Source organism: Salvelinus fontinalis, chromosome 39 (genome assembly GCF_029448725.1).
Source record: "Salvelinus fontinalis isolate EN_2023a chromosome 39, ASM2944872v1, whole genome shotgun sequence".
Lineage (NCBI taxonomy): Eukaryota > Metazoa > Chordata > Actinopteri > Salmoniformes > Salmonidae > Salvelinus > Salvelinus fontinalis.
In genome coordinates, this window is record NC_074703.1 from 14648495 (window position 1) to 14673703 (window position 25209).

General features: G+C 41.1%; 1 protein-coding gene across 3 annotated transcripts in view; it reads right to left on the minus strand.

The window, feature by feature from the left end:
• acss3 (acyl-CoA synthetase short chain family member 3) overlaps positions 1-25209 on the minus strand; it is a 52362-nt gene that overhangs the window by 25789 nt on the left and 1364 nt on the right. For 2 of the 3 annotated variants that reach the window (XM_055905117.1, XM_055905118.1), the window contains exons 2-9: positions 24572-24716; positions 23309-23497; positions 22409-22543; positions 21349-21489; positions 20428-20508; positions 20210-20305; positions 18887-19038; positions 13734-13837 (exon numbers count right to left, since the gene is read on the minus strand). In XM_055905117.1, coding sequence (XP_055761092.1) covers positions 13734-13837; positions 18887-19038; positions 20210-20305; positions 20428-20508; positions 21349-21489; positions 22409-22543; positions 23309-23497; positions 24572-24716 — 1043 coding nt within the window. Of the gene's footprint in view, positions 1-13733; positions 13838-18886; positions 19039-20209; positions 20306-20427; positions 20509-21348; positions 21490-22408; positions 22544-23308; positions 23498-23682; positions 23701-24571; positions 24717-25209 lie in introns of those variants that run through there. The other variant, XM_055905119.1, reaches the window with a different exon arrangement.

Here is a 25209-nt window from a genome sequence, read left to right on the forward strand (position 1 = left end):
TAGCCTAGCCCATAGACCTATATGTTTTAATAAGGTTAGTATCACACCTCATGTAGCCTAGCCCATAGACCTATATGTTTTAATAAGGTTAGTATCACACCTCATGTAGCCTAGCCCATAGACCTATATGTTTTAATAAGGTTAGTATCACACCTCATGTAGCCTAGCCCATAGACCTATATGTTTTAACAAGGTTAGTATCACACCTCATGTAGCCTACCCCATAGACCTATATGTTTTAATAAGGTTAGTATCACACCTCATGTAGCCTAGCCCATAGACCTATATGTTTTAATAAGGTTAGTATCACACCTCATGTAGCCTAGCCCATAGACATATATGTTTTAATAAGGTTAGTATCACACCTCATGTAGCCTACCCCATAGACCTATATGTTTTAATAAGGTTAGTATCACACCTCATGTAGCCTAGCCCATAGACCTATATGTTTTAATAAGGTTAGTATCACACCTCATGTAGCCTAGCCCATAGACCTATATGTTTTAATAAGGTTAGTATCACACCTCATGTAGCCTAGCCCATAGACCTATATGTTTTAATAAGGTTAGTATCACACCTCATGTAGCCTAGCCCATAGACCTATATGTTTTAATAAGGTTAGTATCACACCTCATGTAGCCTAGCCCATAGACCTATATGTTTTAATAAGGTTAGTATCACACCTCATGTAGCCTAGCCCATAGACCTATATGTTTTAATAAGGTTAGTATCACACCTCATGTAGCCTAGCCCATAGGCCTATATGTTTTAATAAGGTTAGTATCACACCTCATGTAGCCTAGCCCATAGGCCTATATGTTTTAATAAGGTTAGTATCACACCTCATGTAGCCTAGCCCATAGGCCTATATGTTTTAATAAGGTTAGTATCACACCTCATGTAGCCTAGCCCATAGACCTATATGTTTTAATAAGGTTAGTATCACACCTCATGTAGCCTAGCCCATAGACCTATATGTTTTAATAAGGTTAGTATCACACCTCATGTAGCCTACCCCATAGACCTATATGTTTTAATAAGGTTAGTATCACACCTCATGTAGCCTAGCCCATAGACCTATATGTTTTAATAAGGTTAGTATCACACCTCATGTAGCCTAGCCCATAGACCTATATGTTTTAATAAGGTTAGTATCACACCTCATGTAGCCTAGCCCATAGACCTATATGTTTTAATAAGGTTAGTATCACAACTCATGTAGCCTAGCCCATAGACCTATATGTTTTAATAAGGTTAGTATCACACCTGATGTAGCCTAGCCCATAGACCTATATGTTTTAATAAGGTTAGTATCACACCTCATGTAGCCTAGCCCATAGACATATATGTTTTAATAAGGTTAGTATCACACCTCATGTAGCCTAGCCCATAGACCTATATGTTTTAATAAGGTTAGTATCACACCTCATGTAGCCTAGCCCATAGGCCTATATGTTTTAATAAGGTTAGTATCACACCTCATGTAGCCTAGCCCATAGACCTATATGTTTTAATAAGGTTAGTATCACACCTCATGTAGCCTAGCACATAGACCTATATGTTTTAATAAGGTTAGTATCACACCTCATGTAGCCTAGCCCATAGACCTATTTGTTTTAATAAGGTTAGTATCACACCTCATGTAGCCTAGCCCATAGACCTATATGTTTTAATAAGGTTAGTATCACACCTCATGTAGCCTAGCCCATAGGCCTATATGTTTTAATAAGGTTAGTATCACACCTCATGTAGCCTACCCCATAGGCCTATATGTTTTAATAAGGTTAGTATCACACCTCATGTAGCCTACCCCATAGACCTATATGTTTTAATAAGGTTAGTATCACACCTCATGTAGCCTAGCCCATAGACCTATATGTTTTAATAAGGTTAGTATCACACCTCATGTAGCCTAGCCCATAGGCCTATATGTTTTAATAAGGTTAGTATCACACCTCATGTAGCCTACCCCATAGACCTATATGTTTTAATAAGGTTAGTATCACACCTCATGTAGCCTAGCCCATAGACCTATATGTTTTAATAAGGTTAGTATCACACCTCATGTAGCCTACCCCATAGACCTATATGTTTTAATAAGGTTAGTATCACACCTCATGTAGCCTAGCCCATAGACCTATATGTTTTAATAAGGTTAGTATCACACCTCATGTAGCCTAGCCCATAGACCTATATGTTTTAATAAGGTTAGTATCACACCTCATGTAGCCTAGCCCATAGACCTATATGTTTTAATAAGGTTAGTATCACACCTCATGTAGCCTACCCCATAGACCTATATGTTTTAATAAGGTTAGTATCACACCTCATGTAGCCTACCCCATAGACCTATATGTTTTAATAAGGTTAGTATCACACCTCATGTAGCCTAGCCCATAGGCCTATATGTTTTAATAAGGTTAGTATCACACCTCATGTAGCCTAGCCCATAGGCCTATATGTTTTAATAAGGTTAGTATCACACCTCATGTAGCCTAGCCCATAGGCCTATTTGTTTTAATAAGGTTAGTATCACACCTCATGTAGCCTAGCCCATAGACCTATATGTTTTAATAAGGTTAGTATCACACCTCATGTAGCCTACCCCATAGACCTATATGTTTTAATAAGGTTAGTATCACACCTCATGTAGCCTAGCCCATAGACCTATATGTTTTAATAAGGTTAGTATCACACCTCATGTAGCCTAGCCCATAGACCTATATGTTTTAATAAGGTTAGTATCACACCTCATGTAGCCTAGCCCATAGACCTATATGTTTTAATAAGGTTAGTATCACACCTCATGTAGCCTAGCCCATAGACCTATATGTTTTAATAAGGTTAGTATCACACCTCATGTAGCCTAGCCCATAGACCTATATGTTTTAATAAGGTTAGTATCACACCTCATGTAGCCTAGCCCATAGACCTATATGTTTTAATAAGGTTAGTATCACACCTCATGTAGCCTAGCCCATAGACCTATATGTTTTAATAAGGTTAGTATCACACCTCATGTAGCCTAGCCCATAGACCTATATGTTTTAATAAGGTTAGTATCACACCTCATGTACCCTAGCCCATAGGTCTATATGTTTTAATAAGGTTAGTATCACACCTCATGTAGCCTAGCCCATAGGCCTATATGTTTTAATAAGGTTTGTATCACACCTCATGTAGCCTAGCCCATAGACCTATATGTTTTAATAAGGTTAGTATCACACCTCATGTAGCCTAGCCCATAGACCTATATGTTTTAATAAGGTTAGTATCACACCTCATGTAGCCTAGCCCATAGACCTATATGTTTTAATAAGGTTAGTATCACACCTCATGTAGCCTAGCCCATAGACCTATATGTTTTAATAAGGTTAGTATCACACCTCATGTAGCCTAGCCCATAGGCCTATATGTTTTAATAAGGTTAGTATCACACCTCATGTAGCCTAGCCCATAGACCTATATGTTTTAATAAGGTTAGTATCACACCTCATGTAGCCTAGCCCATAGACCTATATGTTTTAATAAGGTTAGTATCACACCTCATGTAGCCTAGCCCATAGACCTATATGTTTTAATAAGGTTAGTATCACACCTCATGTAGCCTAGCCCATAGACCTATATGTTTTAACAAGGTTAGTATCACACCTCATGTAGCCTACCCCATAGACCTATATGTTTTAATAAGGTTAGTATCACACCTCATGTAGCCTACCCCATAGACCTATATGTTTTAATAAGGTTAGTATCACACCTCATGTAGCCTACCCCATAGACCTATATGTTTTAATAAGGTTAGTATCACACCTCATGTAGCCTAGCCCATAGGCCTATATGTTTTAATAAGGTTAGTATCACACCTCATGTAGCCTAGCCCATAGGCCTATATGTTTTAATAAGGTTAGTATCACACCTCATGTAGCCTAGCCCATAGGCCTATATGTTTTAATAAGGTTAGTATCACACCTCATGTAGCCTAGCCCATAGACCTATATGTTTTAATAAGGTTAGTATCACACCTCATGTAGCCTACCCCATAGACCTATATGTTTTAATAAGGTTAGTATCACACCTCATGTAGCCTAGCCCATAGACCTATATGTTTTTAATAAGGTTAGTATCACACCTCATGTAGCCTAGCCCATAGACCTATATGTTTTAATAAGGTTAGTATCACACCTCATGTAGCCTAGCCCATAGACCTATATGTTTTAATAAGGTTAGTATCACACCTCATGTAGCCTAGCCCATAGACCTATATGTTTTAATAAGGTTAGTATCACACCTCATGTAGCCTAGCCCATAGACCTATATGTTTTAATAAGGTTAGTATCACACCTCATGTAGCCTAGCCCATAGACCTATATGTTTTAATAAGGTTAGTATCACACCTCATGTAGCCTAGCCCATAGACCTATATGTTTTAATAAGGTTAGTATCACACCTCATGTAGCCTAGCCCATAGGTCTATATGTTTTAATAAGGTTAGTATCACACCTCATGTAGCCTAGCCCATAGGCCTATATGTTTTAATAAGGTTTGTATCACACCTCATGTAGCCTAGCCCATAGACCTATATGTTTTAATAAGGTTAGTATCACACCTCATGTAGCCTAGCCCATAGACCTATATGTTTTAATAAGGTTAGTATCACACCTCATGTAGCCTAGCCCATAGACCTATATGTTTTAATAAGGTTAGTATCACACCTCATGTAGCCTAGCCCATAGACCTATATGTTTTAATAAGGTTAGTATCACACCTCATGTAGCCTAGCCCATAGGCCTATATGTTTTAATAAGGTTAGTATCACACCTCATGTAGCCTAGCCCATAGACCTATATGTTTTAATAAGGTTAGTATCACACCTCATGTAGCCTAGCCCATAGACCTATATGTTTTAATAAGGTTAGTATCACACCTCATGTAGCCTAGCCCATAGACCTATATGTTTTAATAAGGTTAGTATCACACCTCATGTAGCCTAGCCCATAGACCTATATGTTTTAACAAGGTTAGTATCACACCTCATGTAGCCTACCCCATAGACCTATATGTTTTAATAAGGTTAGTATCACACCTCATGTAGCCTAGCCCATAGACCTATATGTTTTAATAAGGTTAGTATCACACCTCATGTAGCCTAGCCCATAGACATATATGTTTTAATAAGGTTAGTATCACACCTCATGTAGCCTACCCCATAGACCTATATGTTTTAATAAGGTTAGTATCACACCTCATGTAGCCTAGCCCATAGACCTATATGTTTTAATAAGGTTAGTATCACACCTCATGTAGCCTAGCCCATAGACCTATATGTTTTAATAAGGTTAGTATCACACCTCATGTAGCCTAGCCCATAGACCTATATGTTTTAATAAGGTTAGTATCACACCTCATGTAGCCTAGCCCATAGACCTATATGTTTTAATAAGGTTAGTATCACACCTCATGTAGCCTAGCCCATAGACCTATATGTTTTAATAAGGTTAGTATCACACCTCATGTAGCCTAGCCCATAGACCTATATGTTTTAATAAGGTTAGTATCACACCTCATGTAGCCTAGCCCATAGGCCTATATGTTTTAATAAGGTTAGTATCACACCTCATGTAGCCTAGCCCATAGGCCTATATGTTTTAATAAGGTTAGTATCACACCTCATGTAGCCTAGCCCATAGGCCTATATGTTTTAATAAGGTTAGTATCACACCTCATGTAGCCTAGCCCATAGACCTATATGTTTTAATGAGGTTAGTATCACACCTCATGTAGCCTACCCCATAGACCTATATGTTTTAATAAGGTTAGTATCACACCTCATGTAGCCTAGCCCATAGACCTATATGTTTTAATGAGGTTAGTATCACACCTCATGTAGCCTACCCCATAGACCTATATGTTTTAATAAGGTTAGTATCACACCTCATGTAGCCTAGCCCATAGACCTATATGTTTTAATAAGGTTAGTATCACACCTCATGTAGCCTAGCCCATAGACCTATATGTTTTAATAAGGTTAGTATCACACCTCATGTAGCCTAGCCCATAGACCTATATGTTTTAATAAGGTTAGTATCACAACTCATGTAGCCTAGCCCATAGACCTATATGTTTTAATAAGGTTAGTATCACACCTGATGTAGCCTAGCCCATAGACCTATATGTTTTAATAAGGTTAGTATCACACCTCATGTAGCCTAGCCCATAGACATATATGTTTTAATAAGGTTAGTATCACACCTCATGTAGCCTAGCCCATAGACCTATATGTTTTAATAAGGTTAGTATCACACCTCATGTAGCCTAGCCCATAGGCCTATATGTTTTAATAAGGTTAGTATCACACCTCATGTAGCCTAGCCCATAGACCTATATGTTTTAATAAGGTTAGTATCACACCTCATGTAGCCTAGCACATAGACCTATATGTTTTAATAAGGTTAGTATCACACCTCATGTAGCCTAGCCCATAGACCTATTTGTTTTAATAAGGTTAGTATCACACCTCATGTAGCCTAGCCCATAGACCTATATGTTTTAATAAGGTTAGTATCACACCTCATGTAGCCTAGCCCATAGGCCTATATGTTTTAATAAGGTTAGTATCACACCTCATGTAGCCTACCCCATAGGCCTATATGTTTTAATAAGGTTAGTATCACACCTCATGTAGCCTACCCCATAGACCTATATGTTTTAATAAGGTTAGTATCACACCTCATGTAGCCTAGCCCATAGACCTATATGTTTTAATAAGGTTAGTATCACACCTCATGTAGCCTAGCCCATAGGCCTATATGTTTTAATAAGGTTAGTATCACACCTCATGTAGCCTACCCCATAGACCTATATGTTTTAATAAGGTTAGTATCACACCTCATGTAGCCTAGCCCATAGACCTATATGTTTTAATAAGGTTAGTATCACACCTCATGTAGCCTACCCCATAGACCTATATGTTTTAATAAGGTTAGTATCACACCTCATGTAGCCTAGCCCATAGACCTATATGTTTTAATAAGGTTAGTATCACACCTCATGTAGCCTAGCCCATAGACCTATATGTTTTAATAAGGTTAGTATCACACCTCATGTAGCCTACCCCATAGACCTATATGTTTTAATAAGGTTAGTATCACACCTCATGTAGCCTACCCCATAGACCTATATGTTTTAATAAGGTTAGTATCACACCTCATGTAGCCTACCCCATAGACCTATATGTTTTAATAAGGTTAGTATCACACCTCATGTAGCCTAGCCCATAGGCCTATATGTTTTAATAAGGTTAGTATCACACCTCATGTAGCCTAGCCCATAGGCCTATATGTTTTAATAAGGTTAGTATCACACCTCATGTAGCCTAGCCCATAGGCCTATATGTTTTAATAAGGTTAGTATCACACCTCATGTAGCCTAGCCCATAGACCTATATGTTTTAATAAGGTTAGTATCACACCTCATGTAGCCTACCCCATAGACCTATATGTTTTAATAAGGTTAGTATCACACCTCATGTAGCCTAGCCCATAGACCTATATGTTTTAATAAGGTTAGTATCACACCTCATGTAGCCTAGCCCATAGACCTATATGTTTTAATAAGGTTAGTATCACACCTCATGTAGCCTAGCCCATAGACCTATATGTTTTAATAAGGTTAGTATCACACCTCATGTAGCCTAGCCCATAGACCTATATGTTTTAATAAGGTTAGTATCACACCTCATGTAGCCTAGCCCATAGACCTATATGTTTTAATAAGGTTAGTATCACACCTCATGTAGCCTAGCCCATAGGCCTATATGTTTTAATAAGGTTTGTATCACACCTCATGTAGCCTAGCCCATAGACCTATATGTTTTAATAAGGTTAGTATCACACCTCATGTAGCCTAGCCCATAGACCTATATGTTTTAATAAGGTTAGTATCACACCTCATGTAGCCTAGCCCATAGGCCTATATGTTTTAATAAGGTTTGTATCACACCTCATGTAGCCTAGCCCATAGACCTATATGTTTTAATAAGGTTAGTATCACACCTCATGTAGCCTAGCCCATAGACCTATATGTTTTAATAAGGTTAGTATCACACCTCATGTAGCCTAGCCCATAGACCTATATGTTTTAATAAGGTTAGTATCACACCTCATGTAGCCTAGCCCATAGACCTATATGTTTTAATAAGGTTAGTATCACACCTCATGTAGCCTAGCCCATAGACCTATATGTTTTAACAAGGTTAGTATCACACCTCATGTAGCCTACCCCATAGACCTATATGTTTTAATAAGGTTAGTATCACACCTCACGTAGCCTACCCCATAGACCTATATGTTTTAATAAGGTTAGTATCACACCTCATGTAGCCTACCCCATAGACCTATATGTTTTAATAAGGTTAGTATCACACCTCATGTAGCCTAGCCCATAGGCCTATATGTTTTAATAAGGTTAGTATCACACCTCATGTAGCCTAGCCCATAGGCCTATATGTTTTAATAAGGTTAGTATCACACCTCATGTAGCCTAGCCCATAGACCTATATGTTTTAATAAGGTTAGTATCACACCTCATGTAGCCTACCCCATAGACCTATATGTTTTAATAAGGTTAGTATCACACCTCATGTAGCCTAGCCCATAGACCTATATGTTTTAATAAGGTTAGTATCACACCTCATGTAGCCTAGCCCATAGACCTATATGTTTTAATAAGGTTAGTATCACACCTCATGTAGCCTAGCCCATAGACCTATATGTTTTAATAAGGTTAGTATCACACCTCATGTAGCCTACCCCATAGACCTATATGTTTTAATAAGGTTAGTATCACACCTCATGTAGCCTAGCCCATAGACCTATATGTTTTAATAAGGTTAGTATCACACCTCATGTAGCCTAGCCCATAGGCCTATATGTTTTAATAAGGTTTGTATCACACCTCATGTAGCCTAGCCCATAGACCTATATGTTTTAATAAGGTTAGTATCACACCTCATGTAGCCTAGCCCATAGACCTATATGTTTTAATAAGGTTAGTATCACACCTCATGTAGCCTAGCCCATAGACCTATATGTTTTAACAAGGTTAGTATCACACCTCATGTAGCCTACCCCATAGACCTATATGTTTTAATAAGGTTAGTATCACACCTCATGTAGCCTACCCCATAGACCTATATGTTTTAATAAGGTTAGTATCACACCTCATGTAGCCTAGCCCATAGACCTATATGTTTTAATAAGGTTAGTATCACACCTCATGTAGCCTAGCCCATAGGCCTATATGTTTTAATAAGGTTAGTATCACACCTCATGTAGCCTAGCCCATAGGCCTATATGTTTTAATAAGGTTTGTATCACACCTCATGTAGCCTAGCCCATAGACCTATATGTTTTAATAAGGTTAGTATCACACCTCATGTAGCCTAGCCCATAGACCTATATGTTTTAATAAGGTTAGTATCACACCTCATGTAGCCTAGCCCATAGACCTATATGTTTTAATAAGGTTAGTATCACACCTCATGTAGCCTACCCCATAGACCTATATGTTTTCATAAGGTTAGTATCACACCTCATGTAGCCTAGCCCATAGACATATATGTTTTCATAAGGTTAGTATCACACCTCATGTAGCCTAGCCCATAGACCTATATGTTTTAATAAGGTTAGTATCACACCTCATGTAGCCTAGCCCATAGACCTATATGTTTTAATAAGGTTAGTATCACACCTCATGTAGCCTAGCCCATAGACCTATATGTTTTAATAAGGTTAGTATCACACCTCATGTAGCCTAGCCCATAGACCTATATGTTTTAATAAGGTTAGTATCACACCTCATGTAGCCTAGCCCATAGACCTATATGTTTTAATAAGGTTAGTATCACACCTCATGTAGCCTAGCCCATAGACCTATATGTTTTAATAAGGTTAGTATCACACCTCATGTAGCCTAGCCCATAGGCCTATATGTTTTAATAAGGTTAGTATCACACCTCATGTAGCCTAGCCCATAGACCTATATGTTTTAATAAGGTTAGTATCACACCTCATGTAGCCTAGCCCATAGACCTATATGTTTTAATAAGGTTAGTATCACACCTCATGTAGCCTAGCCCATAGACCTATATGTTTTAATAAGGTTAGTATCACACCTCATGTAGCCTAGCCCATAGACCCATAGATGTTTTAAAAAGGATTGTATCACACCTAAAGTGGCCAAATAACTTCTTAAAGTGAAGCTCAATAATCCTCTTTACAACGGGTGTAGAGCTTAACTGACAACATACGCAGCACGTGAGTTTCAAGTTTGCGGAATAACATTTTCACTATAAAAATGCACCTTTATAATAAAAGCATTACATGCATAAAACGCATTTGTAATGCCATTTTGAGAATGGTATTTTCCCCCTAATGAAACATTCGCGCTCAAAGCCTACTGCCGTGTGCGCATTACTGAGCTCATAATGTGAAGAAATAGCCTAATAGTTTATCAACATTTTAAGCTAAACATTTGTTGTGTCAAGCGCATTATGTAAAACAGTTTTTGTTGATACTAGTGGTTGTATTAATTTGGGATCTATCGCATCCCACAATTGTCCCAGACTATGTTTGGAATATTTATTTATTGCACAGAATAGGTCAACTTTTGTACTATGGGTGATAGTAGATTGACATAGGCTAGTGCTTTTGCTGTTCGTTTGTCCTACTCATGTTGGCTGACGAAAAGTAAATGTGGGCAGTTCTTCCAATATCTTCAATATGCGCCTCGGAATTGGATAAGGACGCGCAGTTGCGTCCCCGATGTGTCTGTCTTCACTTGTAGCAGGTAAGAAAGACCCGATCACATTATAGCCATGTGAGTGAGAGGTGCTTCGGCACGCAGCCGGGAGCAGGGAATATAATTATTATATTCAGCCTAAGGGCACAATGGCTATTGGCCACAAAAGGCATGGATCTTTTTAGGGGGCATTACGGCCACACAAAGGGGATGCAGCTGGGAAATTCAAGGCCTTATCAAGTGCTTGTCAAATTGTGAATGAGAGACTGATGAAGTGTGTATAGCCTGCGCAAAAAAACAAAGCAGAGCTCATGCCTTCCATGCAACTTTTTTGAAATCATCATTAGTCGCATCATGCAGTGTTAGAACGTATTAAAAATCAGAACCTATAGCACAATAGTTGTATCACAACTAAAGTTACATAAATAACTCTAAATTAAGCATATAGAAGTACCTGTTTCTTTGTTAACCACGCAGCACAGAATAGCCACATATGGGTCCTCCCTCAAATTGTTTGGAGAAAATATCCTTTCTAATTTATTCAGTTTTGTTCAATTGTATTCGTTATACTATGAAATAATGCCACGGAATTCTAAGCAAATCTTGTCTGCTAAATAAACTAGTGTAACCCACAAGCCATATGGCATAGCCAGATCAGGACCTAACAAAGACAACTTAGAGTATGATATTCTGTTCTTCTGAAATAGACTACATTTTCTTAATATCGTGTTTCTTTAGACCGGTCTAAAATAAATAATGGATTTATTGTGAAGGTGTAGGCTATATTAAATGGATTTGTTAAACTTTTTTAAAATGTAGATGTTCCAAAGGTCTACATCAGTGACTTGTAGTCTATGCATGGAAGCCAGGAGATGCTAAATGTGTTTATGTCACAGCGTATCTGTTTCACCTGTCTTTGTGATTGTCCCCACCCCCCTCCAGGTGTCGCCCATCTTCCCCATTATCCCCAGTGTACTTATACCGGTGTTCTCCATTTGTCTGTTGCCAGTTCGTTTTGTTTTGTCAAGCCTACCAGTGTTTTTTCCCCGTACTCCTGTCTGTCTCTAGTTCCTGTTTTCCAGCTTTCCCGGTTTTTGACCATTCTGCCTGCCCTGACCCTGAGTCTGCCTGTCGTTCTGTACCTTGTTATACCACCCTGGATTACTGACCTCTGCCTGGCCTGACCCTGATGCCTGCCTGCCGTTCTGTACCTTTCGGACTCTGCTTTGGACTACTGACCTCTGCCTGCCCTTGACCTGTCGTTTGCCTGCCCCCCTGTTTTTGTAATAAACTTCTGTTACTTCGAAACTGTCTGCATCTGGGTCTTCTCCCGAGCCTTGACAATTTACGTGAATTAACGGTCAATTACCGTGAGACCGGCAGTTATTTGCTTGACAATCACCGGTTGACAAAATTGAATGACCGCCACAGCTTAGGTGCAACTCAATGTTTGGAAGGTATTCCTAATGTTTGGTATACTCAGTGTATATATAGGCTTTTGAGAAAACCAAAGCAACATAATGGTCATCTGAAAAGACGAAGGAAGGCTCATACTGTATGTTGTATCAACTGGAGCTGTTGCACTGTGGCACATTGGCTCAAGACAACTAACAGTGGATGATTCAGTAAAACACCAAAAGCCCCATTTTGCGTGGTAACTCCTGTAGGTTACTGCTACTGAGTGAACAACACCCATTTCCAGGGAGGTCTGGAAGAGAAAGAGCCATCTCCCCAAACATGCTAATCTTGGCTGAGATCCAAGACAGTGTTAGGCGGATTCTCTCTCACCCGTACATTCTCAAGGTCCATGTCTTTTTTTATTGCATATTTAACACAGAGATGTCTGCTCTTCCCCGATTAATTCCCTGTCAGGCACACAGAATAGTAAAAAAAAAAAACATCCATGGCATTCAATGCCTTTCTCGTGCCGCCTTCTCTATCACATGTATCACTGATTCGTGGGACTGGGGGTAATCGAGCCGAGGGAGAGAGGGATATTTGTACGATGGCTCGCTGCCTGGAACATGAACTGGAATCACCCACCAAGTGGCTAATAGGGTCTTAGCGGCTCTAAAGTCATTCGAATGTGACAGTGGAAACAGGGGGAAACAATGCAGTATAGCCTTGCACTCAAGACCCCAATTACACATCTCATCACCAATATAGACAACAGTGATGATGGGTCAATTGGGAGGTATTATATACAAAATGAATCACACACTTTCACCAACAAGAACTTCCCCTCCTTATCCATTGTAAAGCTACTAGACCACAGCACATGGTCTATGAATGATGAACTGTGAACTGCTTTGAAAGGACTAGTATTAATGAGGTTAGATTGAGAAGCTGATTATGTTAATTGGGTGGCTGTGGGAGCATAGTGAAAGCCTTAGGGCACTCTAGGACCATTGCAGAGCAGCCCCAAATCCTTGTGGGCTAATTCCTCTTCTTAGCACGGCACTTAGTGAAAGAAATTCCCTTTCCTCTGGTGCTCCGTATACAGTATAAGTGCGAAGGATGAATTAAATCAGGAGCATAGTCCATGCACTTAATCCCTGCAAGGGGCTTTCAAGGAAGAGTTATACTGTGGAGATATGGCTATTTGTTATGCCTTTTCAAGGCCGAATTAATGTCAATGGGCTGATAAAATACTACCAAGACTGTAACAACAATTCACTCACACTGACAATTTCAGAGTACACCCCTAAAATAGAGTAAAACTATAATACATTAACATTCTCAAAAGGTGCTCAGAGAATAGAGTCCTGCATTTATAATTTGTTACAACTATTCTTTCATTCTGAGCCTTTAAATGAGATATAGGAGAGATGTTGTGTCAGATGTATTACCACAGCCGGTATCAAGAAAACTAACTATCGTCCTAGTGTAACATGTAGTGTCCATTATGATGTTACAGTAGCGAATGAAAGTATTACCAGTCTGCCACCAGTGGTCCAGTACAGGCACTCCAAAGCTCCTTTTGGCCCAGTTCAGAGTCTCCACGTCACAGCGCTCTCCAGCCAAGAAAAGGCTCTTCAATCTGGAGGAGCAGAGAGAACAGTCAGGCTCTATAGGCCAGAACAGTGTAATAGAGAAGTGGCAGATTTATAAGGGAGCAATAAGGCCTGACGGGGGTGTGGTATATGGCCAATATACCAGGGCTAAGGGCTGTTCTTTAAGTACGACGCAACATGGACTGCTTGGATAGAGCCCTTAGCTGTGGTATATTGGCCATATACCACAAACCCCTGAGGTGCCTTACTGCTAATATAAACGGGTTACCAATGTAATTAGAACAGTAAAAATACATGTTTTTTGATACCCATGGTACACTTCAGCCAATCAGCATTCACAGTTCGAATCACCCAGTTCATAAAAAACAATATAACAGCCAAGGAATGTTAGGGCTAAGTGTTTTCAAGTTATAGAAAAGTGAGCTGTGCCCGTAGCAGAGTGAATAGAACAATAAACTGGAGTTTTACCAGTAGACTATAATTGCCTTACGAGTCTCAGACAAACTTGCATAAAAACGTGTACACAAAACAGCACATATTGTTCCTGTTGATCTGAGTAAAAATCCCCCTCTAGCTGTGGTTATACAGATACAGCCATGCTAATCTTCACTCAGGGACCTTGACACGGTCTGATAAAGCAGAGAAGACTTGCTGTCAAAACGTCTGAGGCCATACAGTTTCCATGGCCTCCTGCCACACATAACAACTCGAGGAATTCTAATTCGAATAGGCCTCAGAGGAGGCTTGTGGGAGGAGCTATAGGAGGATGGGCTCATTGTAATGGCTGGAATGGAATCAATAGGACGGCATCAAACATATGGAAACCGTTCCATACTGTATATTCTCTTCCAGTCATTACAATGAGCCTGTCCTCCTATAGCTCCTTCCACCATCCTCCTCTGATTGGTCTGTTATCTGGGTTAGGGTGAGGGTCTTGGTGCAATCTGAATGAGAATGGGTAGAAGAAGCAGGGTCACAGAACTCTACAGAACATCCAGAGAATCACTCTGCTGCTCTTTGCTCCGTATTCTACACAGCACGCCATTTAAATGTAAATCTCACCCGTGACACCTTGCACTCTGTTCCCTGCCCCTACTCTGGAACAATCTGACTACAGATGTTGGGAGGAGGGGAGAGACAGGCAGCCATGGATGGAGGAGGGGAGAGACAGGCAGCCATGGATGGAGGAGGGGAGAGACAGGCAGCCATGGATGGAGGAGGGGAGAGACAGGCAGCCATGGATGGTTGGATCTGTGTGTAATTCATGAAATTCATGTAATTCTCCATATCTTCAGAGGCTCAGATTCAGCCTTGGACAGGCAACAATAGTCCCACAGTACTATACCTAACATAGTCCCACAGTACTATACCTAACATAGTCCCACAGTACTATACCTAACATAGCCCCACAGTACTATACCTAACATAGTCCCACAGTACTATACCTAACATAGTCCCACAGTACTATACCTAACATAGTCCCACAGTACTATACCTAACATAGTCCCACAGTACTATACCTAACATAGTCCCACTGGGGAAGTTTGTGTCTCATTAACAACAAGAGAGGAAACATTCACCCCCATAATTGCATTTAGTGTGCATGTGCTTGTGTGTGCGCTTGTGTGTGCGCTTGTGTGTGCGCTTGTGTGTGTCTGTGTATGTGCACCTTGTACGTGTCACCTTGCAATGAGAAGGTATTTCAATGACACATATATTCCTTGAAAGATGGCACATGACATCCCAGATAATGCATGATATAAATCCTGCAAATGTTAAGCAAACAGGCAGAGTCAGTCACAAGCCAAGCTTCCTGGTTGCTACAAGCTGGAAAATGTTATTGACTGAAATCATGAACTTTGTCACCCAATAAGTAAGAGTCTGCTCTGCCTGTGAGCATTGAGTTAGTGCTCCGGGCTATGTTAATAAGAGCTATGAAATGGTGCTTGCTCCATTGTGCTGTGATTGTTTCTCTGTGTGGGTTGAACGGTAAAGTTAGACGCGACTCCTACTCCAGAGAGCTCCAAACCCGCTTTTCTATTACTTGTCTGACATCTGGGGTGATGAGTGAAATTGCTCAAGCTCGCTGATAATGCTCCAAGGCCATTACAGTGCAGAGCCATTCCACGGAAGCAACTCATGTGTCGTAATAACAATAGTCATCGTGAAGTACCCAGCGAGAACGAAATACTGGGCTGAAAATGGCAATTTTGTGGTTTTGGCATGTCTGTACCTTTCAACACTTGGAAAGTGCTACACAGGCAAATAAGATTTTCTGAAAATCAGCACACAGGAAAGTGCATCTATAATGACTTTGTGGCACTGGAGGAGGCAAGCCCTCTTACCGTGCCCTTCCAGCGCCGCCGCCGCCTTCTTTAAAAAAGGTTTGCGAAACGCAACCAACTGACAGGTGCATACACTGCTACCTACTGTACTGGCGTGTGAGGCCGGTCACAACCTATCTATCCTTCCAGTGCCTTTCCAGTACTTTCTCTGTTGGGAGGCTAATGGATAATAAGTCACGTGTGTGATTGGCTGGACAATCAGCCCCAACAGGTGATTAGGCTGCTGCTGCTCACACTGGAGGGAGAGGACTGTAGATACAGTAGCAGCAGACAGTTTGGGGCTGAAAGGTAATCTTAAACTGAGAGGCTTTGTTATTTGAAGTTATACTTTAAGTGTTTTATTTGTAAGCATTTCTGTTGGTAAGTGATGTAATAAAGCCTGATTTCTGTTGGTAAGTGATGTAATAAAACCTAATTTCTGTTGGTAAGTGATGTAATAAAGCCTCATTTCTGTTGGTAAGTGATGTAATAAAACCTCATTTCTGTTGGTAAGTGATGTAATAAAGCCTGATTGCTGTTGGTAAGTGATGTAATAAAGCCTGATTTCTGTTGGTAAGTGATGTAATAAAGCCTGATTGCTGTTGGTAAGTGATGTAATAAAGCCTGATTGCTGTTGGTAAGTGATGTAATAAAGCCTGATTTCTGTTGGTAAGTGATGTAATAAAACCTCATTTCTGTTGGTAAGTGATGTAATAAAACCTCATTTCTGTTGGTAAGTGATGTAATAAAGCCTCATTTCTGTTGGTAAGTGATGTAATAAAGCCTGATTTCTGTTGGTAAGTGATGTAATAAAACCTCATTTCTGTTGGTAAGTGATGTAATAAAACCTCATTTCTGTTGGTAAGTGATGTAATAAAACCTCATTTCTGTTGGTAAGTGATGTAATAAAGCCTCATTTCTGTTGGTAAGTGATGTAATAAAGCCTGATTTCTGTTGGTAAGTGATGTAATAAAACCTCATTTCTGTTGGTAAGTGATGTAATAAAGCCTCATTTCTGTTGGTAAGTGATGTAATAAAGCCTACGTTTGAAGCATTCACTCTGCCTCACTGACCCTCTGTACCCGGAGACCCTCTTAGCTCTGGTCCATGGCAGTGGCTTCTCCCCAGGCTCTGTCACGGGCGGCAATAGTTGTTATGGGCTCTGTGGTATATTTTAGCACAGGAATCAGTGCAATTAGCTACGCATGTGGTGTAACTGAGCTAGGAGCTGAGAAGAGGCTACTGCAGTGAGCTTATCAGAGAGAGCGTGATGAATATTTCATATGCTATCCACCCACATCATATTACTACCGATAACGTTGCCATACACTGAGGAGATACCAGCAACAACCCGTTCATAGGAGCAACCATCCACACGTGAACGAAGGCGTTTTAGTGTCTTAATGCTTAATGAAGTGTTCTCAAAACGCTTACCTTTCAAATTACTAGTTTATAATCAATTAATGAGAAAGAGGGGAAATAGAGTTGACGTTTTAATTGACATGAATTGCTATTGTATTCAACTTTACTGGATTGCGTTATTTTTACATTCACTGAGAACATCCAATTTCCTGAGCTGTAAAACAGCTAGTGTCTGCTACACGTCTAGTGTCTGCTTCTTGACCGTTAATAACGCTGCTACTTGTTTGGTAGTAGAGGAGGGAGAAGAATACATTTGATGGTTGTCTGTTTTGTCTCCAGGCAAGGAAACAAAGGTCAACCGGATATTCGACTACTGTCTGAGTCTGTCTGGATTCTGGAAACATCATACATTGCGGTTGTTGTGTTTGTGCATCAATTCTCTCTCAGTGAATTGCTGTAGTCTTTCACTAACCTGCTCCCTCTGGGAGAAAGACAGTCATGGAAAGATGCTGCATGGCACATGACTAAACCAACAACTGAAGCATAGTCCATCATAACAACTAGCAGAAAGAATGTCATGTTATAGTCCAGAGAAAACAATGAATTCAATACCTTTGGGATTTGTGTCTCAGGACTGCCTGGAGCAGTCGAGGCAAAACACTGTTCAGAAACAGCACACAAAATACCTTCAAATTCTCCACATGCAGATTATTAAATGGCAAACTATGACCCAAGATGAAAACCCCTGCTTTATGACTTTGTGCAACAGGTGTGGAGAAAAATCAAAAAAGTTACCACCACTTACCCTGTATTTTCAGATTATACCTGATCAACTAATACTGTTTCGAAATATCAAGGAACCAAAACGGTATTTTCAACAGATTAATTACCAATATAAATGATGACATTTCCCATGGGGATAACAATCACTTCAGTCCCTTGAACCAGGCACCATCAAAGATGGCATTGCCTGGGGCTCTCTACAGCACTCAGTGATTCCCTGTGTGTTTAGCAGCGTGGCAGCAGCACAGTATTACGTAATAGGAATGAATGACCTGCAGGTGTTTTATCCATCCTGATTAAACCTCAATCAGGCGTAAGTGGGAACACAGGTTGTGAGTGATGAGCCTGGGCCTGGCAGGAAACTGCTCCAGCAGATGGACAGAGACTAACAAGAGAGTGGGCAGGCAGCGCCAAAACCTTCCGCCAGTGGGGGACAACACTGGATATGAATGTAAGGTACCCAGTCCCTGGACGTTGATAGGACTAAAGGGTAGCCCTACTTCAAGTGGGCAGAAAAGGTACAAAACAGAGCTAGCCACGACAGTTGTTGAATGGTCCATCTCTGCAGTGTTATGCCAATATGTGGGGATTGGGTGGTGAGGTTACCTGGTGAGGGGGTACTGAGCCCCTATGGCGGAATGGGTGTCCTGCTGGCGGATGGCTCGGATGGCAGTGGGCGCGGTGAACATGGAGGAACAACCATGCTCTGACAGCACGCGGAAGAACGCCCCGGCATCCGGCGTCCCAACAGGCTTGCCCTGCATAGAGAGAGAGAGATCCGTTACAAACCCAAACAGCCTGAGGACATAAGCCTACATGAACACGCCAGTTGGGTATTGAAGTGTAGCGGTACATTCAGAGCAAGCTGTTTTTAGAGGCTTGCGGTAGTAATGACTCAGCCAGCCACCTATCAAACAGAAGAACAGTACTAAGACCATAAAGTTTTGTTACTATTGACGTTCCACAACATTAACGCTTCCACTGTGCCGAACAGAATGAATATTCATGGGAATATCTGCTGAAATGGAGACAAAATTACATTTGGAGCCCAGACAGATGGGCTGAAACTGATCAATAGAAACAAGATTACTCAATTGGGAAAGTATTGTGCACCAACAAAAGTCGCAATGATGAAGAGCCTACGGGCGAGCGGAAAATATATTAATTCTCTAAAGGTTCAGTCGGCGAGATTTCTCGTACAGTAAGGAGAGAGAGAGAGATGAGGCGTGAGAGAGCGAGAGAGAGACAGATTAAAATGAGCTGGGAAATCAACAACAACAGACTCGAGGGACTTAATTTCCTCCCAGTGTGAATATCTATGACTGTGTATTGATCAGTGAGAAGACAGAAGGTCTTGTGTGGAGCAGGGTAGACAGGAGCAGTGCATTCCACAAGGCAAACGAAGCCACAGACAACAGCCTCTGCTTAAAGCCAGGCTGATGATTTCAACACCCACCTCCAATCCTCCAGCAGCCACAGAGACCAAAAGGCTAATGAGGCGGATAGCCTCCATGAGCAGTCCTACCTCCCCACCCCTCTCTCCCAACCCCTGGGGTCATTTCCCAGGGCCCAAGCACAGCAGAATCACCAGCAGCTCTTCATACAAATAACTTCCTCAATTCAACCTAACTGGGCCTTTTCGGCCAGTGAATATTGGTTTAATGAGGCTGGGGTAAATTTGCAACGATGATCATGTGCATGAATATCAAGAGGCCGGTTGTCTGAAACCACATATAATCATACGTCATTAGGAGTCCATTTTTCTTGTGCTCATTATCATTATATAGAGTAATCTGCAAAAGATTTGGAATCACTGAGTGAAAGGGACAAGTCCTTGAGAAAGTTGAGTTTGTTTTTCTGGAGTCAATTGACCAATAGTGACCCGTTCACAGGTCATTATAATAGGCCTATGTAGGCTACGGTACATACCTCGTATAAGATGGTGGTGTTGCCGTGGAGTAGAGGGGCGTAGCAGATGTAGGAGTGGCCCACTACCCAGCCCAGGTCAGACGCTGCCCACCATACCTAGTAGAGAGTAGGCAGAGAAAGACGAGAGAATCCATACTGTACTATGTTTGTGCATGCATATGGTGTCTGTTCTGTAATACAATGATAAAGAACACTGGAGATGTTTCACATGGACTTACTTCACCAGGCTTGAGGCCATAAATGTTTGCCATGGTCCACGTCAACATCACAGCGTACCCAGCAGTATCCCTGACAACGCCCTGAGGGGAAGATATAGAAAAGAGGCGAATGTTGATGCAAGACGAATGCAACAAGCTCTCAACAGGTTCATTTTTATTTTTTTATTTTACATCAAACCCTTGTATAAATCTTTCTTTTTCAATTCAACTATTTCGTGAGGCCATCTTTACGATGTATGGTAACATAACCTGTAGGAGTTCAGCCGTTTCCTCCATAGATCTCACTGGTGACTACGAGTCTGAGATCAGCAGGCAAGCGGGTGGATATTTCATATTACCTGGGCGCCAAAGACAAAGGGAGCTATCTGGAGCTGTGTTTTTCCAATTTAGAGACACCTCCGGGCAATTTTTCAACCTCCTGCATGGTTCACCTCATCTTTAGTACTACCGGTTCTGGTTTAAACATTGTCTCATCTATCTCATGGTGGTAAAGTTTAGAAAGAACTTGAATCACATTTGCAGAGCCATGGAAAGTCTACTGCTGTATATGATACTCATCTCTTCCATTAAACTGTGAAATTGACTGGCTTCCTTATGATAAAAGCTGTCAGACCCCACTGGGCAAAAACTGTTGAATCAACGTTGTTTCCATGTCATTTCAACCAAAAAATGCAATGTGATGACGTTGAATCAACATGGAAAATGGATTGGAAAAATGTAATCATCGTAAGCGAGTTTCTTCTGCCTATTCACCCAACTTATAACATAAATCCAATGAAATGGTGACATTTTTTGTTGATTTCACGTTGACAACTCAACCAAATGTAAATCAAACTTAGACGTTGAACGGATGTCTGTTCCCAGTGGGACTTTACACCCCTTCCTGTAATGAACGTGTTGTGTCTAGTCAGAGAGCTGTACCTTAGGAGTTCCGGTGGTCCCAGACGTGTAGAGGACGTATAGAGGATGGCTGGCAGGGAGAGACACACAGTCATGAGGACGTGCAGTGGACATCTCCTCCTCCCAGTCCAGACTGAGGTCAGGGTGCATGGACACCTTCTCCTGTTGCAGACAATCAACCAGGAGGGATGCATTTATTTCCATGACATATTCAAGAGACACACATTCAATCATTTTAAAGGGGGGGGGGGGGGGGGGGGCATCACATATTCTCCAACAGGGGAGGATCAGTGATTTGCTCAGACAGTTTCCATGACAACAAACAACATATCACCTTAAAAGTATCCTCCCTGTGTTGCATAATCAAAAATAGCCACTAGGGTAACTGAGCATAAAGGTAACACAGCAGCAATCAGAGTGCAAAGCCCCAGACATTGTGATACATTCCAAACATAGATGGTACTAATAAAATAGGTGTGAAAGATTGCCTGAGCAGAGTGATTACAATACTTTGCAAAGCATTTTTAGAATGATTTCCCTGAGCACAGATTTGGCTGTTTTTATGAACGGGTTGAGAGGAAACTCATTTCAGTTTCCTGGAGTGCCAACACATTACTGGAAGTGGCTGCAGGCTGTTTTGGGGGAAATTGACTGTCTTTTATTCTACCGGTTCTGCCTGGTTTCACTCTGACCCTGTGCCAGGCTTCCCACCACAGCCTAGGGGCACATCTCAGCGTTGAGTGTGTTGCGTGTTTCAGTCCCTCATGCGCACCGTTTCGCTCTCCCACCTTTCTTTCAACAGGCCGTTTAGGTCCGACAGATCTGTCGAACCATCCATAACTCCATACAAGCTCAGGGCTGAAATAATCGGATTTATATATACACTGGAACCGGATTCGTGGTCCATTCAGGAAGTAATAGCATTAGGTAAGAAATAGAGAGGATAATGTAAAACTATTGCATGTCAGCAGAGTTATTGTCTTTGGGACATGACAGGCATCTCTCTGAGAAAGTTGAAGCTAGTGAGTTAGGCCTTACTACAGAATAACATACTACAGTATTCTATCTCTATGGACCTCACCATGCCGGGCCGGTTGTAGATGACGACCTTGGAGGGCCTGTGAGAGCTGAGCTCCAGGGCTTTCTCCACCAGGGGGATGTACTCCACTCTCCTGCCAGGCTCAATGCCAAAGGAGGCCGTCACTATCATCTTGGGCTGGAAGACACAGCATTCACACAGTGTGTTAGTGGTGCCTCTTAAAAGAAACAAGACTTAAGAGATGTGATACAACACAGCTCAACAAATGCATTAGTCTGAAATGGACTTAAGAACATTCTGAAAGTAATGTACTATCAATATGACCTCTCAATTACTATCTGCACACCATGATACCTTCCTCGGGTTACTGATCAAATTTAATAAGGGATCTGAAATTACTGTCTCATTCAACATAGAATGAGTGTCACTAATATGTTCTTCATTCTAATACAATATAAAACTCAACTCTACCCAAATGCTTGAGGAGGAAATCTTCAGCAATAGTGGAGGTGCTCCTCTCTGAATGTCATATAGGCCTGGAACTTAAAAGGCTTTAAGGTCTGGCTTAAATAGCTTAAAAGGATTTCAGTATATGCAATTCAGCGTCAGAGTCGCATACTGGCTAATATGCCTGCCGCTTTGATGAAATCCCTCCAACAAAGTGCTTCACTTGGCTTCAGTGAGACCTTTATCTACTGCAATATTACTGTCTCTGTGACTGTGAAAGTGGGCCATCAACTCTTCTATAAACAGTCCTATAAATGTGGCATGTACATTTCACATTTAACCATTAAAACAGATCTGACAGTGGAGAAAATACCAAATAGCAAAATATATTTGAGTGCATGGTCCATTTCAAAATAAATTGAGAGAACAAAGGGACGTGTCATCCAGCATATCAAACTAAAGAGACACAATGTGAAGCGATGATGGTCGGCTGACCTTGGCATGGTCGATGCGGACAGACAGCTCCTTGGAGGCGAATCCCCCAAAAATGAGGCTGTGCGGGGCTCCGATCCTGGCACAGGCTAGCATGGTGAACATGGCCTGGGGCACCATGGGCATGTAGATGACCACCAGGTCGCCCTTCCACACCCCGTGTTTCACCAGGACCCCAGCCAGCCTGGACACCTGGGCAGAGAGGAGGGGAAAGGGTTCAAGCTGCTTAGGGGAGGCTATGCTATGTTACAACATACGGGTGAAAATGTATATTTAGAGGGATGTCCTCGAGTCTAAATGAATATCTACAGTGTGAAGAGGTTTGTTAAGATCCTTACCTGTTCCTGGAGTTCTCTAAAAGTGGTTGAGATCCTTACCTGTTCCTGTAGTTCTCTAAAAGTAGTTGAGATCCTTACCTGTTCCTGTAGTTCTCTAAAGTGGTTGAGATCCTTACCTGTTCCTGTAGTTCTCTAAAGTGGTTGAGATCCTTACCTGTTCCCGTAGTTCTCTAAAAGTGGTTGAGATCCTTACCTGTTCCTGTAGTTCTCTAAAAGTGGTTGAGATCCTTACCTGTTCCTGTAGTTCTCTAAAAGTGGTTGAGATCCTTACCTGTTCCTGTAGTTCTCTAAAAGTGGTTGAGATCCTTACCTGTTCCTGTAGTTCTCTAAAAGTGGTTGAGATCCTTACCTGTTCCTGTAGTTCTCTAAAAGTGGTTGAGATCCTTACCTGTTCCTGTAGTTCTCTAAAGTGGTTGAGATCCTTACCTGTTCCTGTAGTTCTCTAAAGTGGTTGAGATCCTTACCTGTTCCTGTAGTTCTCTAAAGTGGTTGAGATCCTTACCTGTTCCTGTAGTTCTCTAAAAGTGGTTGAGATCCTTACCTGTTCCTGTAGTTCTCTAAAAGTGGTTGAGATCCTTACCTGTTCCTGTAGTTCTCTAAAAGTGGTTGAGATCCTTACCTGTTCCTGTAGTTCTCTAAAAGTGGTTGAGATCCTTACCTGTTCCTGTAGTTCTCTAAAAGTGGTTGAGATCCTTACCTGTTCCTGTAGTTCTCTAAAGTGGTTGAGATCCTTACCTGTTCCTGTAGTTCTCTAAAGTGGTTGAGATCCTTACCTGTTCCTGTAGTTCTCTAAAGTGGTTGAGATCCTTACCTGTTCCTGTAGTTCTCTAAAAGTGGTTGAGATCCTTACCTGTTCCTGTAGTTCTCTAAAAGTGGTTGAGATCCTTACCTGTTCCTGTAGTTCTTTAAAAGTGGTTGAGATCCTTACCTGTTCCTGTAGTTCTCTAAAAGTGATGGTCTGCTTAGTTCCAGTCACTGGGCTGTCATAAATGATGGCCGGTTGATCTCCTCGTCCGCTCTCGACATGGCGATCCACCGCATTGTGGCAAACATTCAACTTCCCCCCGGCGAACCTTACAAAGAGAAAGCCCCACATTAGAGGTAGCATATTGTCATTAAGAGCCAATAAATAACTACTGTAATACTTTCACTATAGATCTGTCAATGTTATGAAATAACATAAAGATAACAGTAAGCACAGTAGCTTAGTCTGCAATTAGAGAATATGTATGATAAGATGAACAGTCAAAAATGACCGTTTTTCCTGCAACAGGATCTATGTACAACCCCAGATCTTTATGAAATGGGACTTTCAACTCGTTATGAGCTCTGTTGAGGTACTGAGGTGCTGAGACAAGCAGATGGTGTCTGGATTCCTGTTGTTTTAAATATGCACGCACACAGAAAGATGAGACATCATGCACAGTCGCTCTCTAGCCATATGCCTTTGGTTTTAAAACTATTACAACACTGAGGTCAATCTAGAGAGCATATGGGATTTTTACCATGCAGAATTTAAGGTTCATCTTGTGAGGTCTGCCATCAAATACTTTGGACAGCTATACA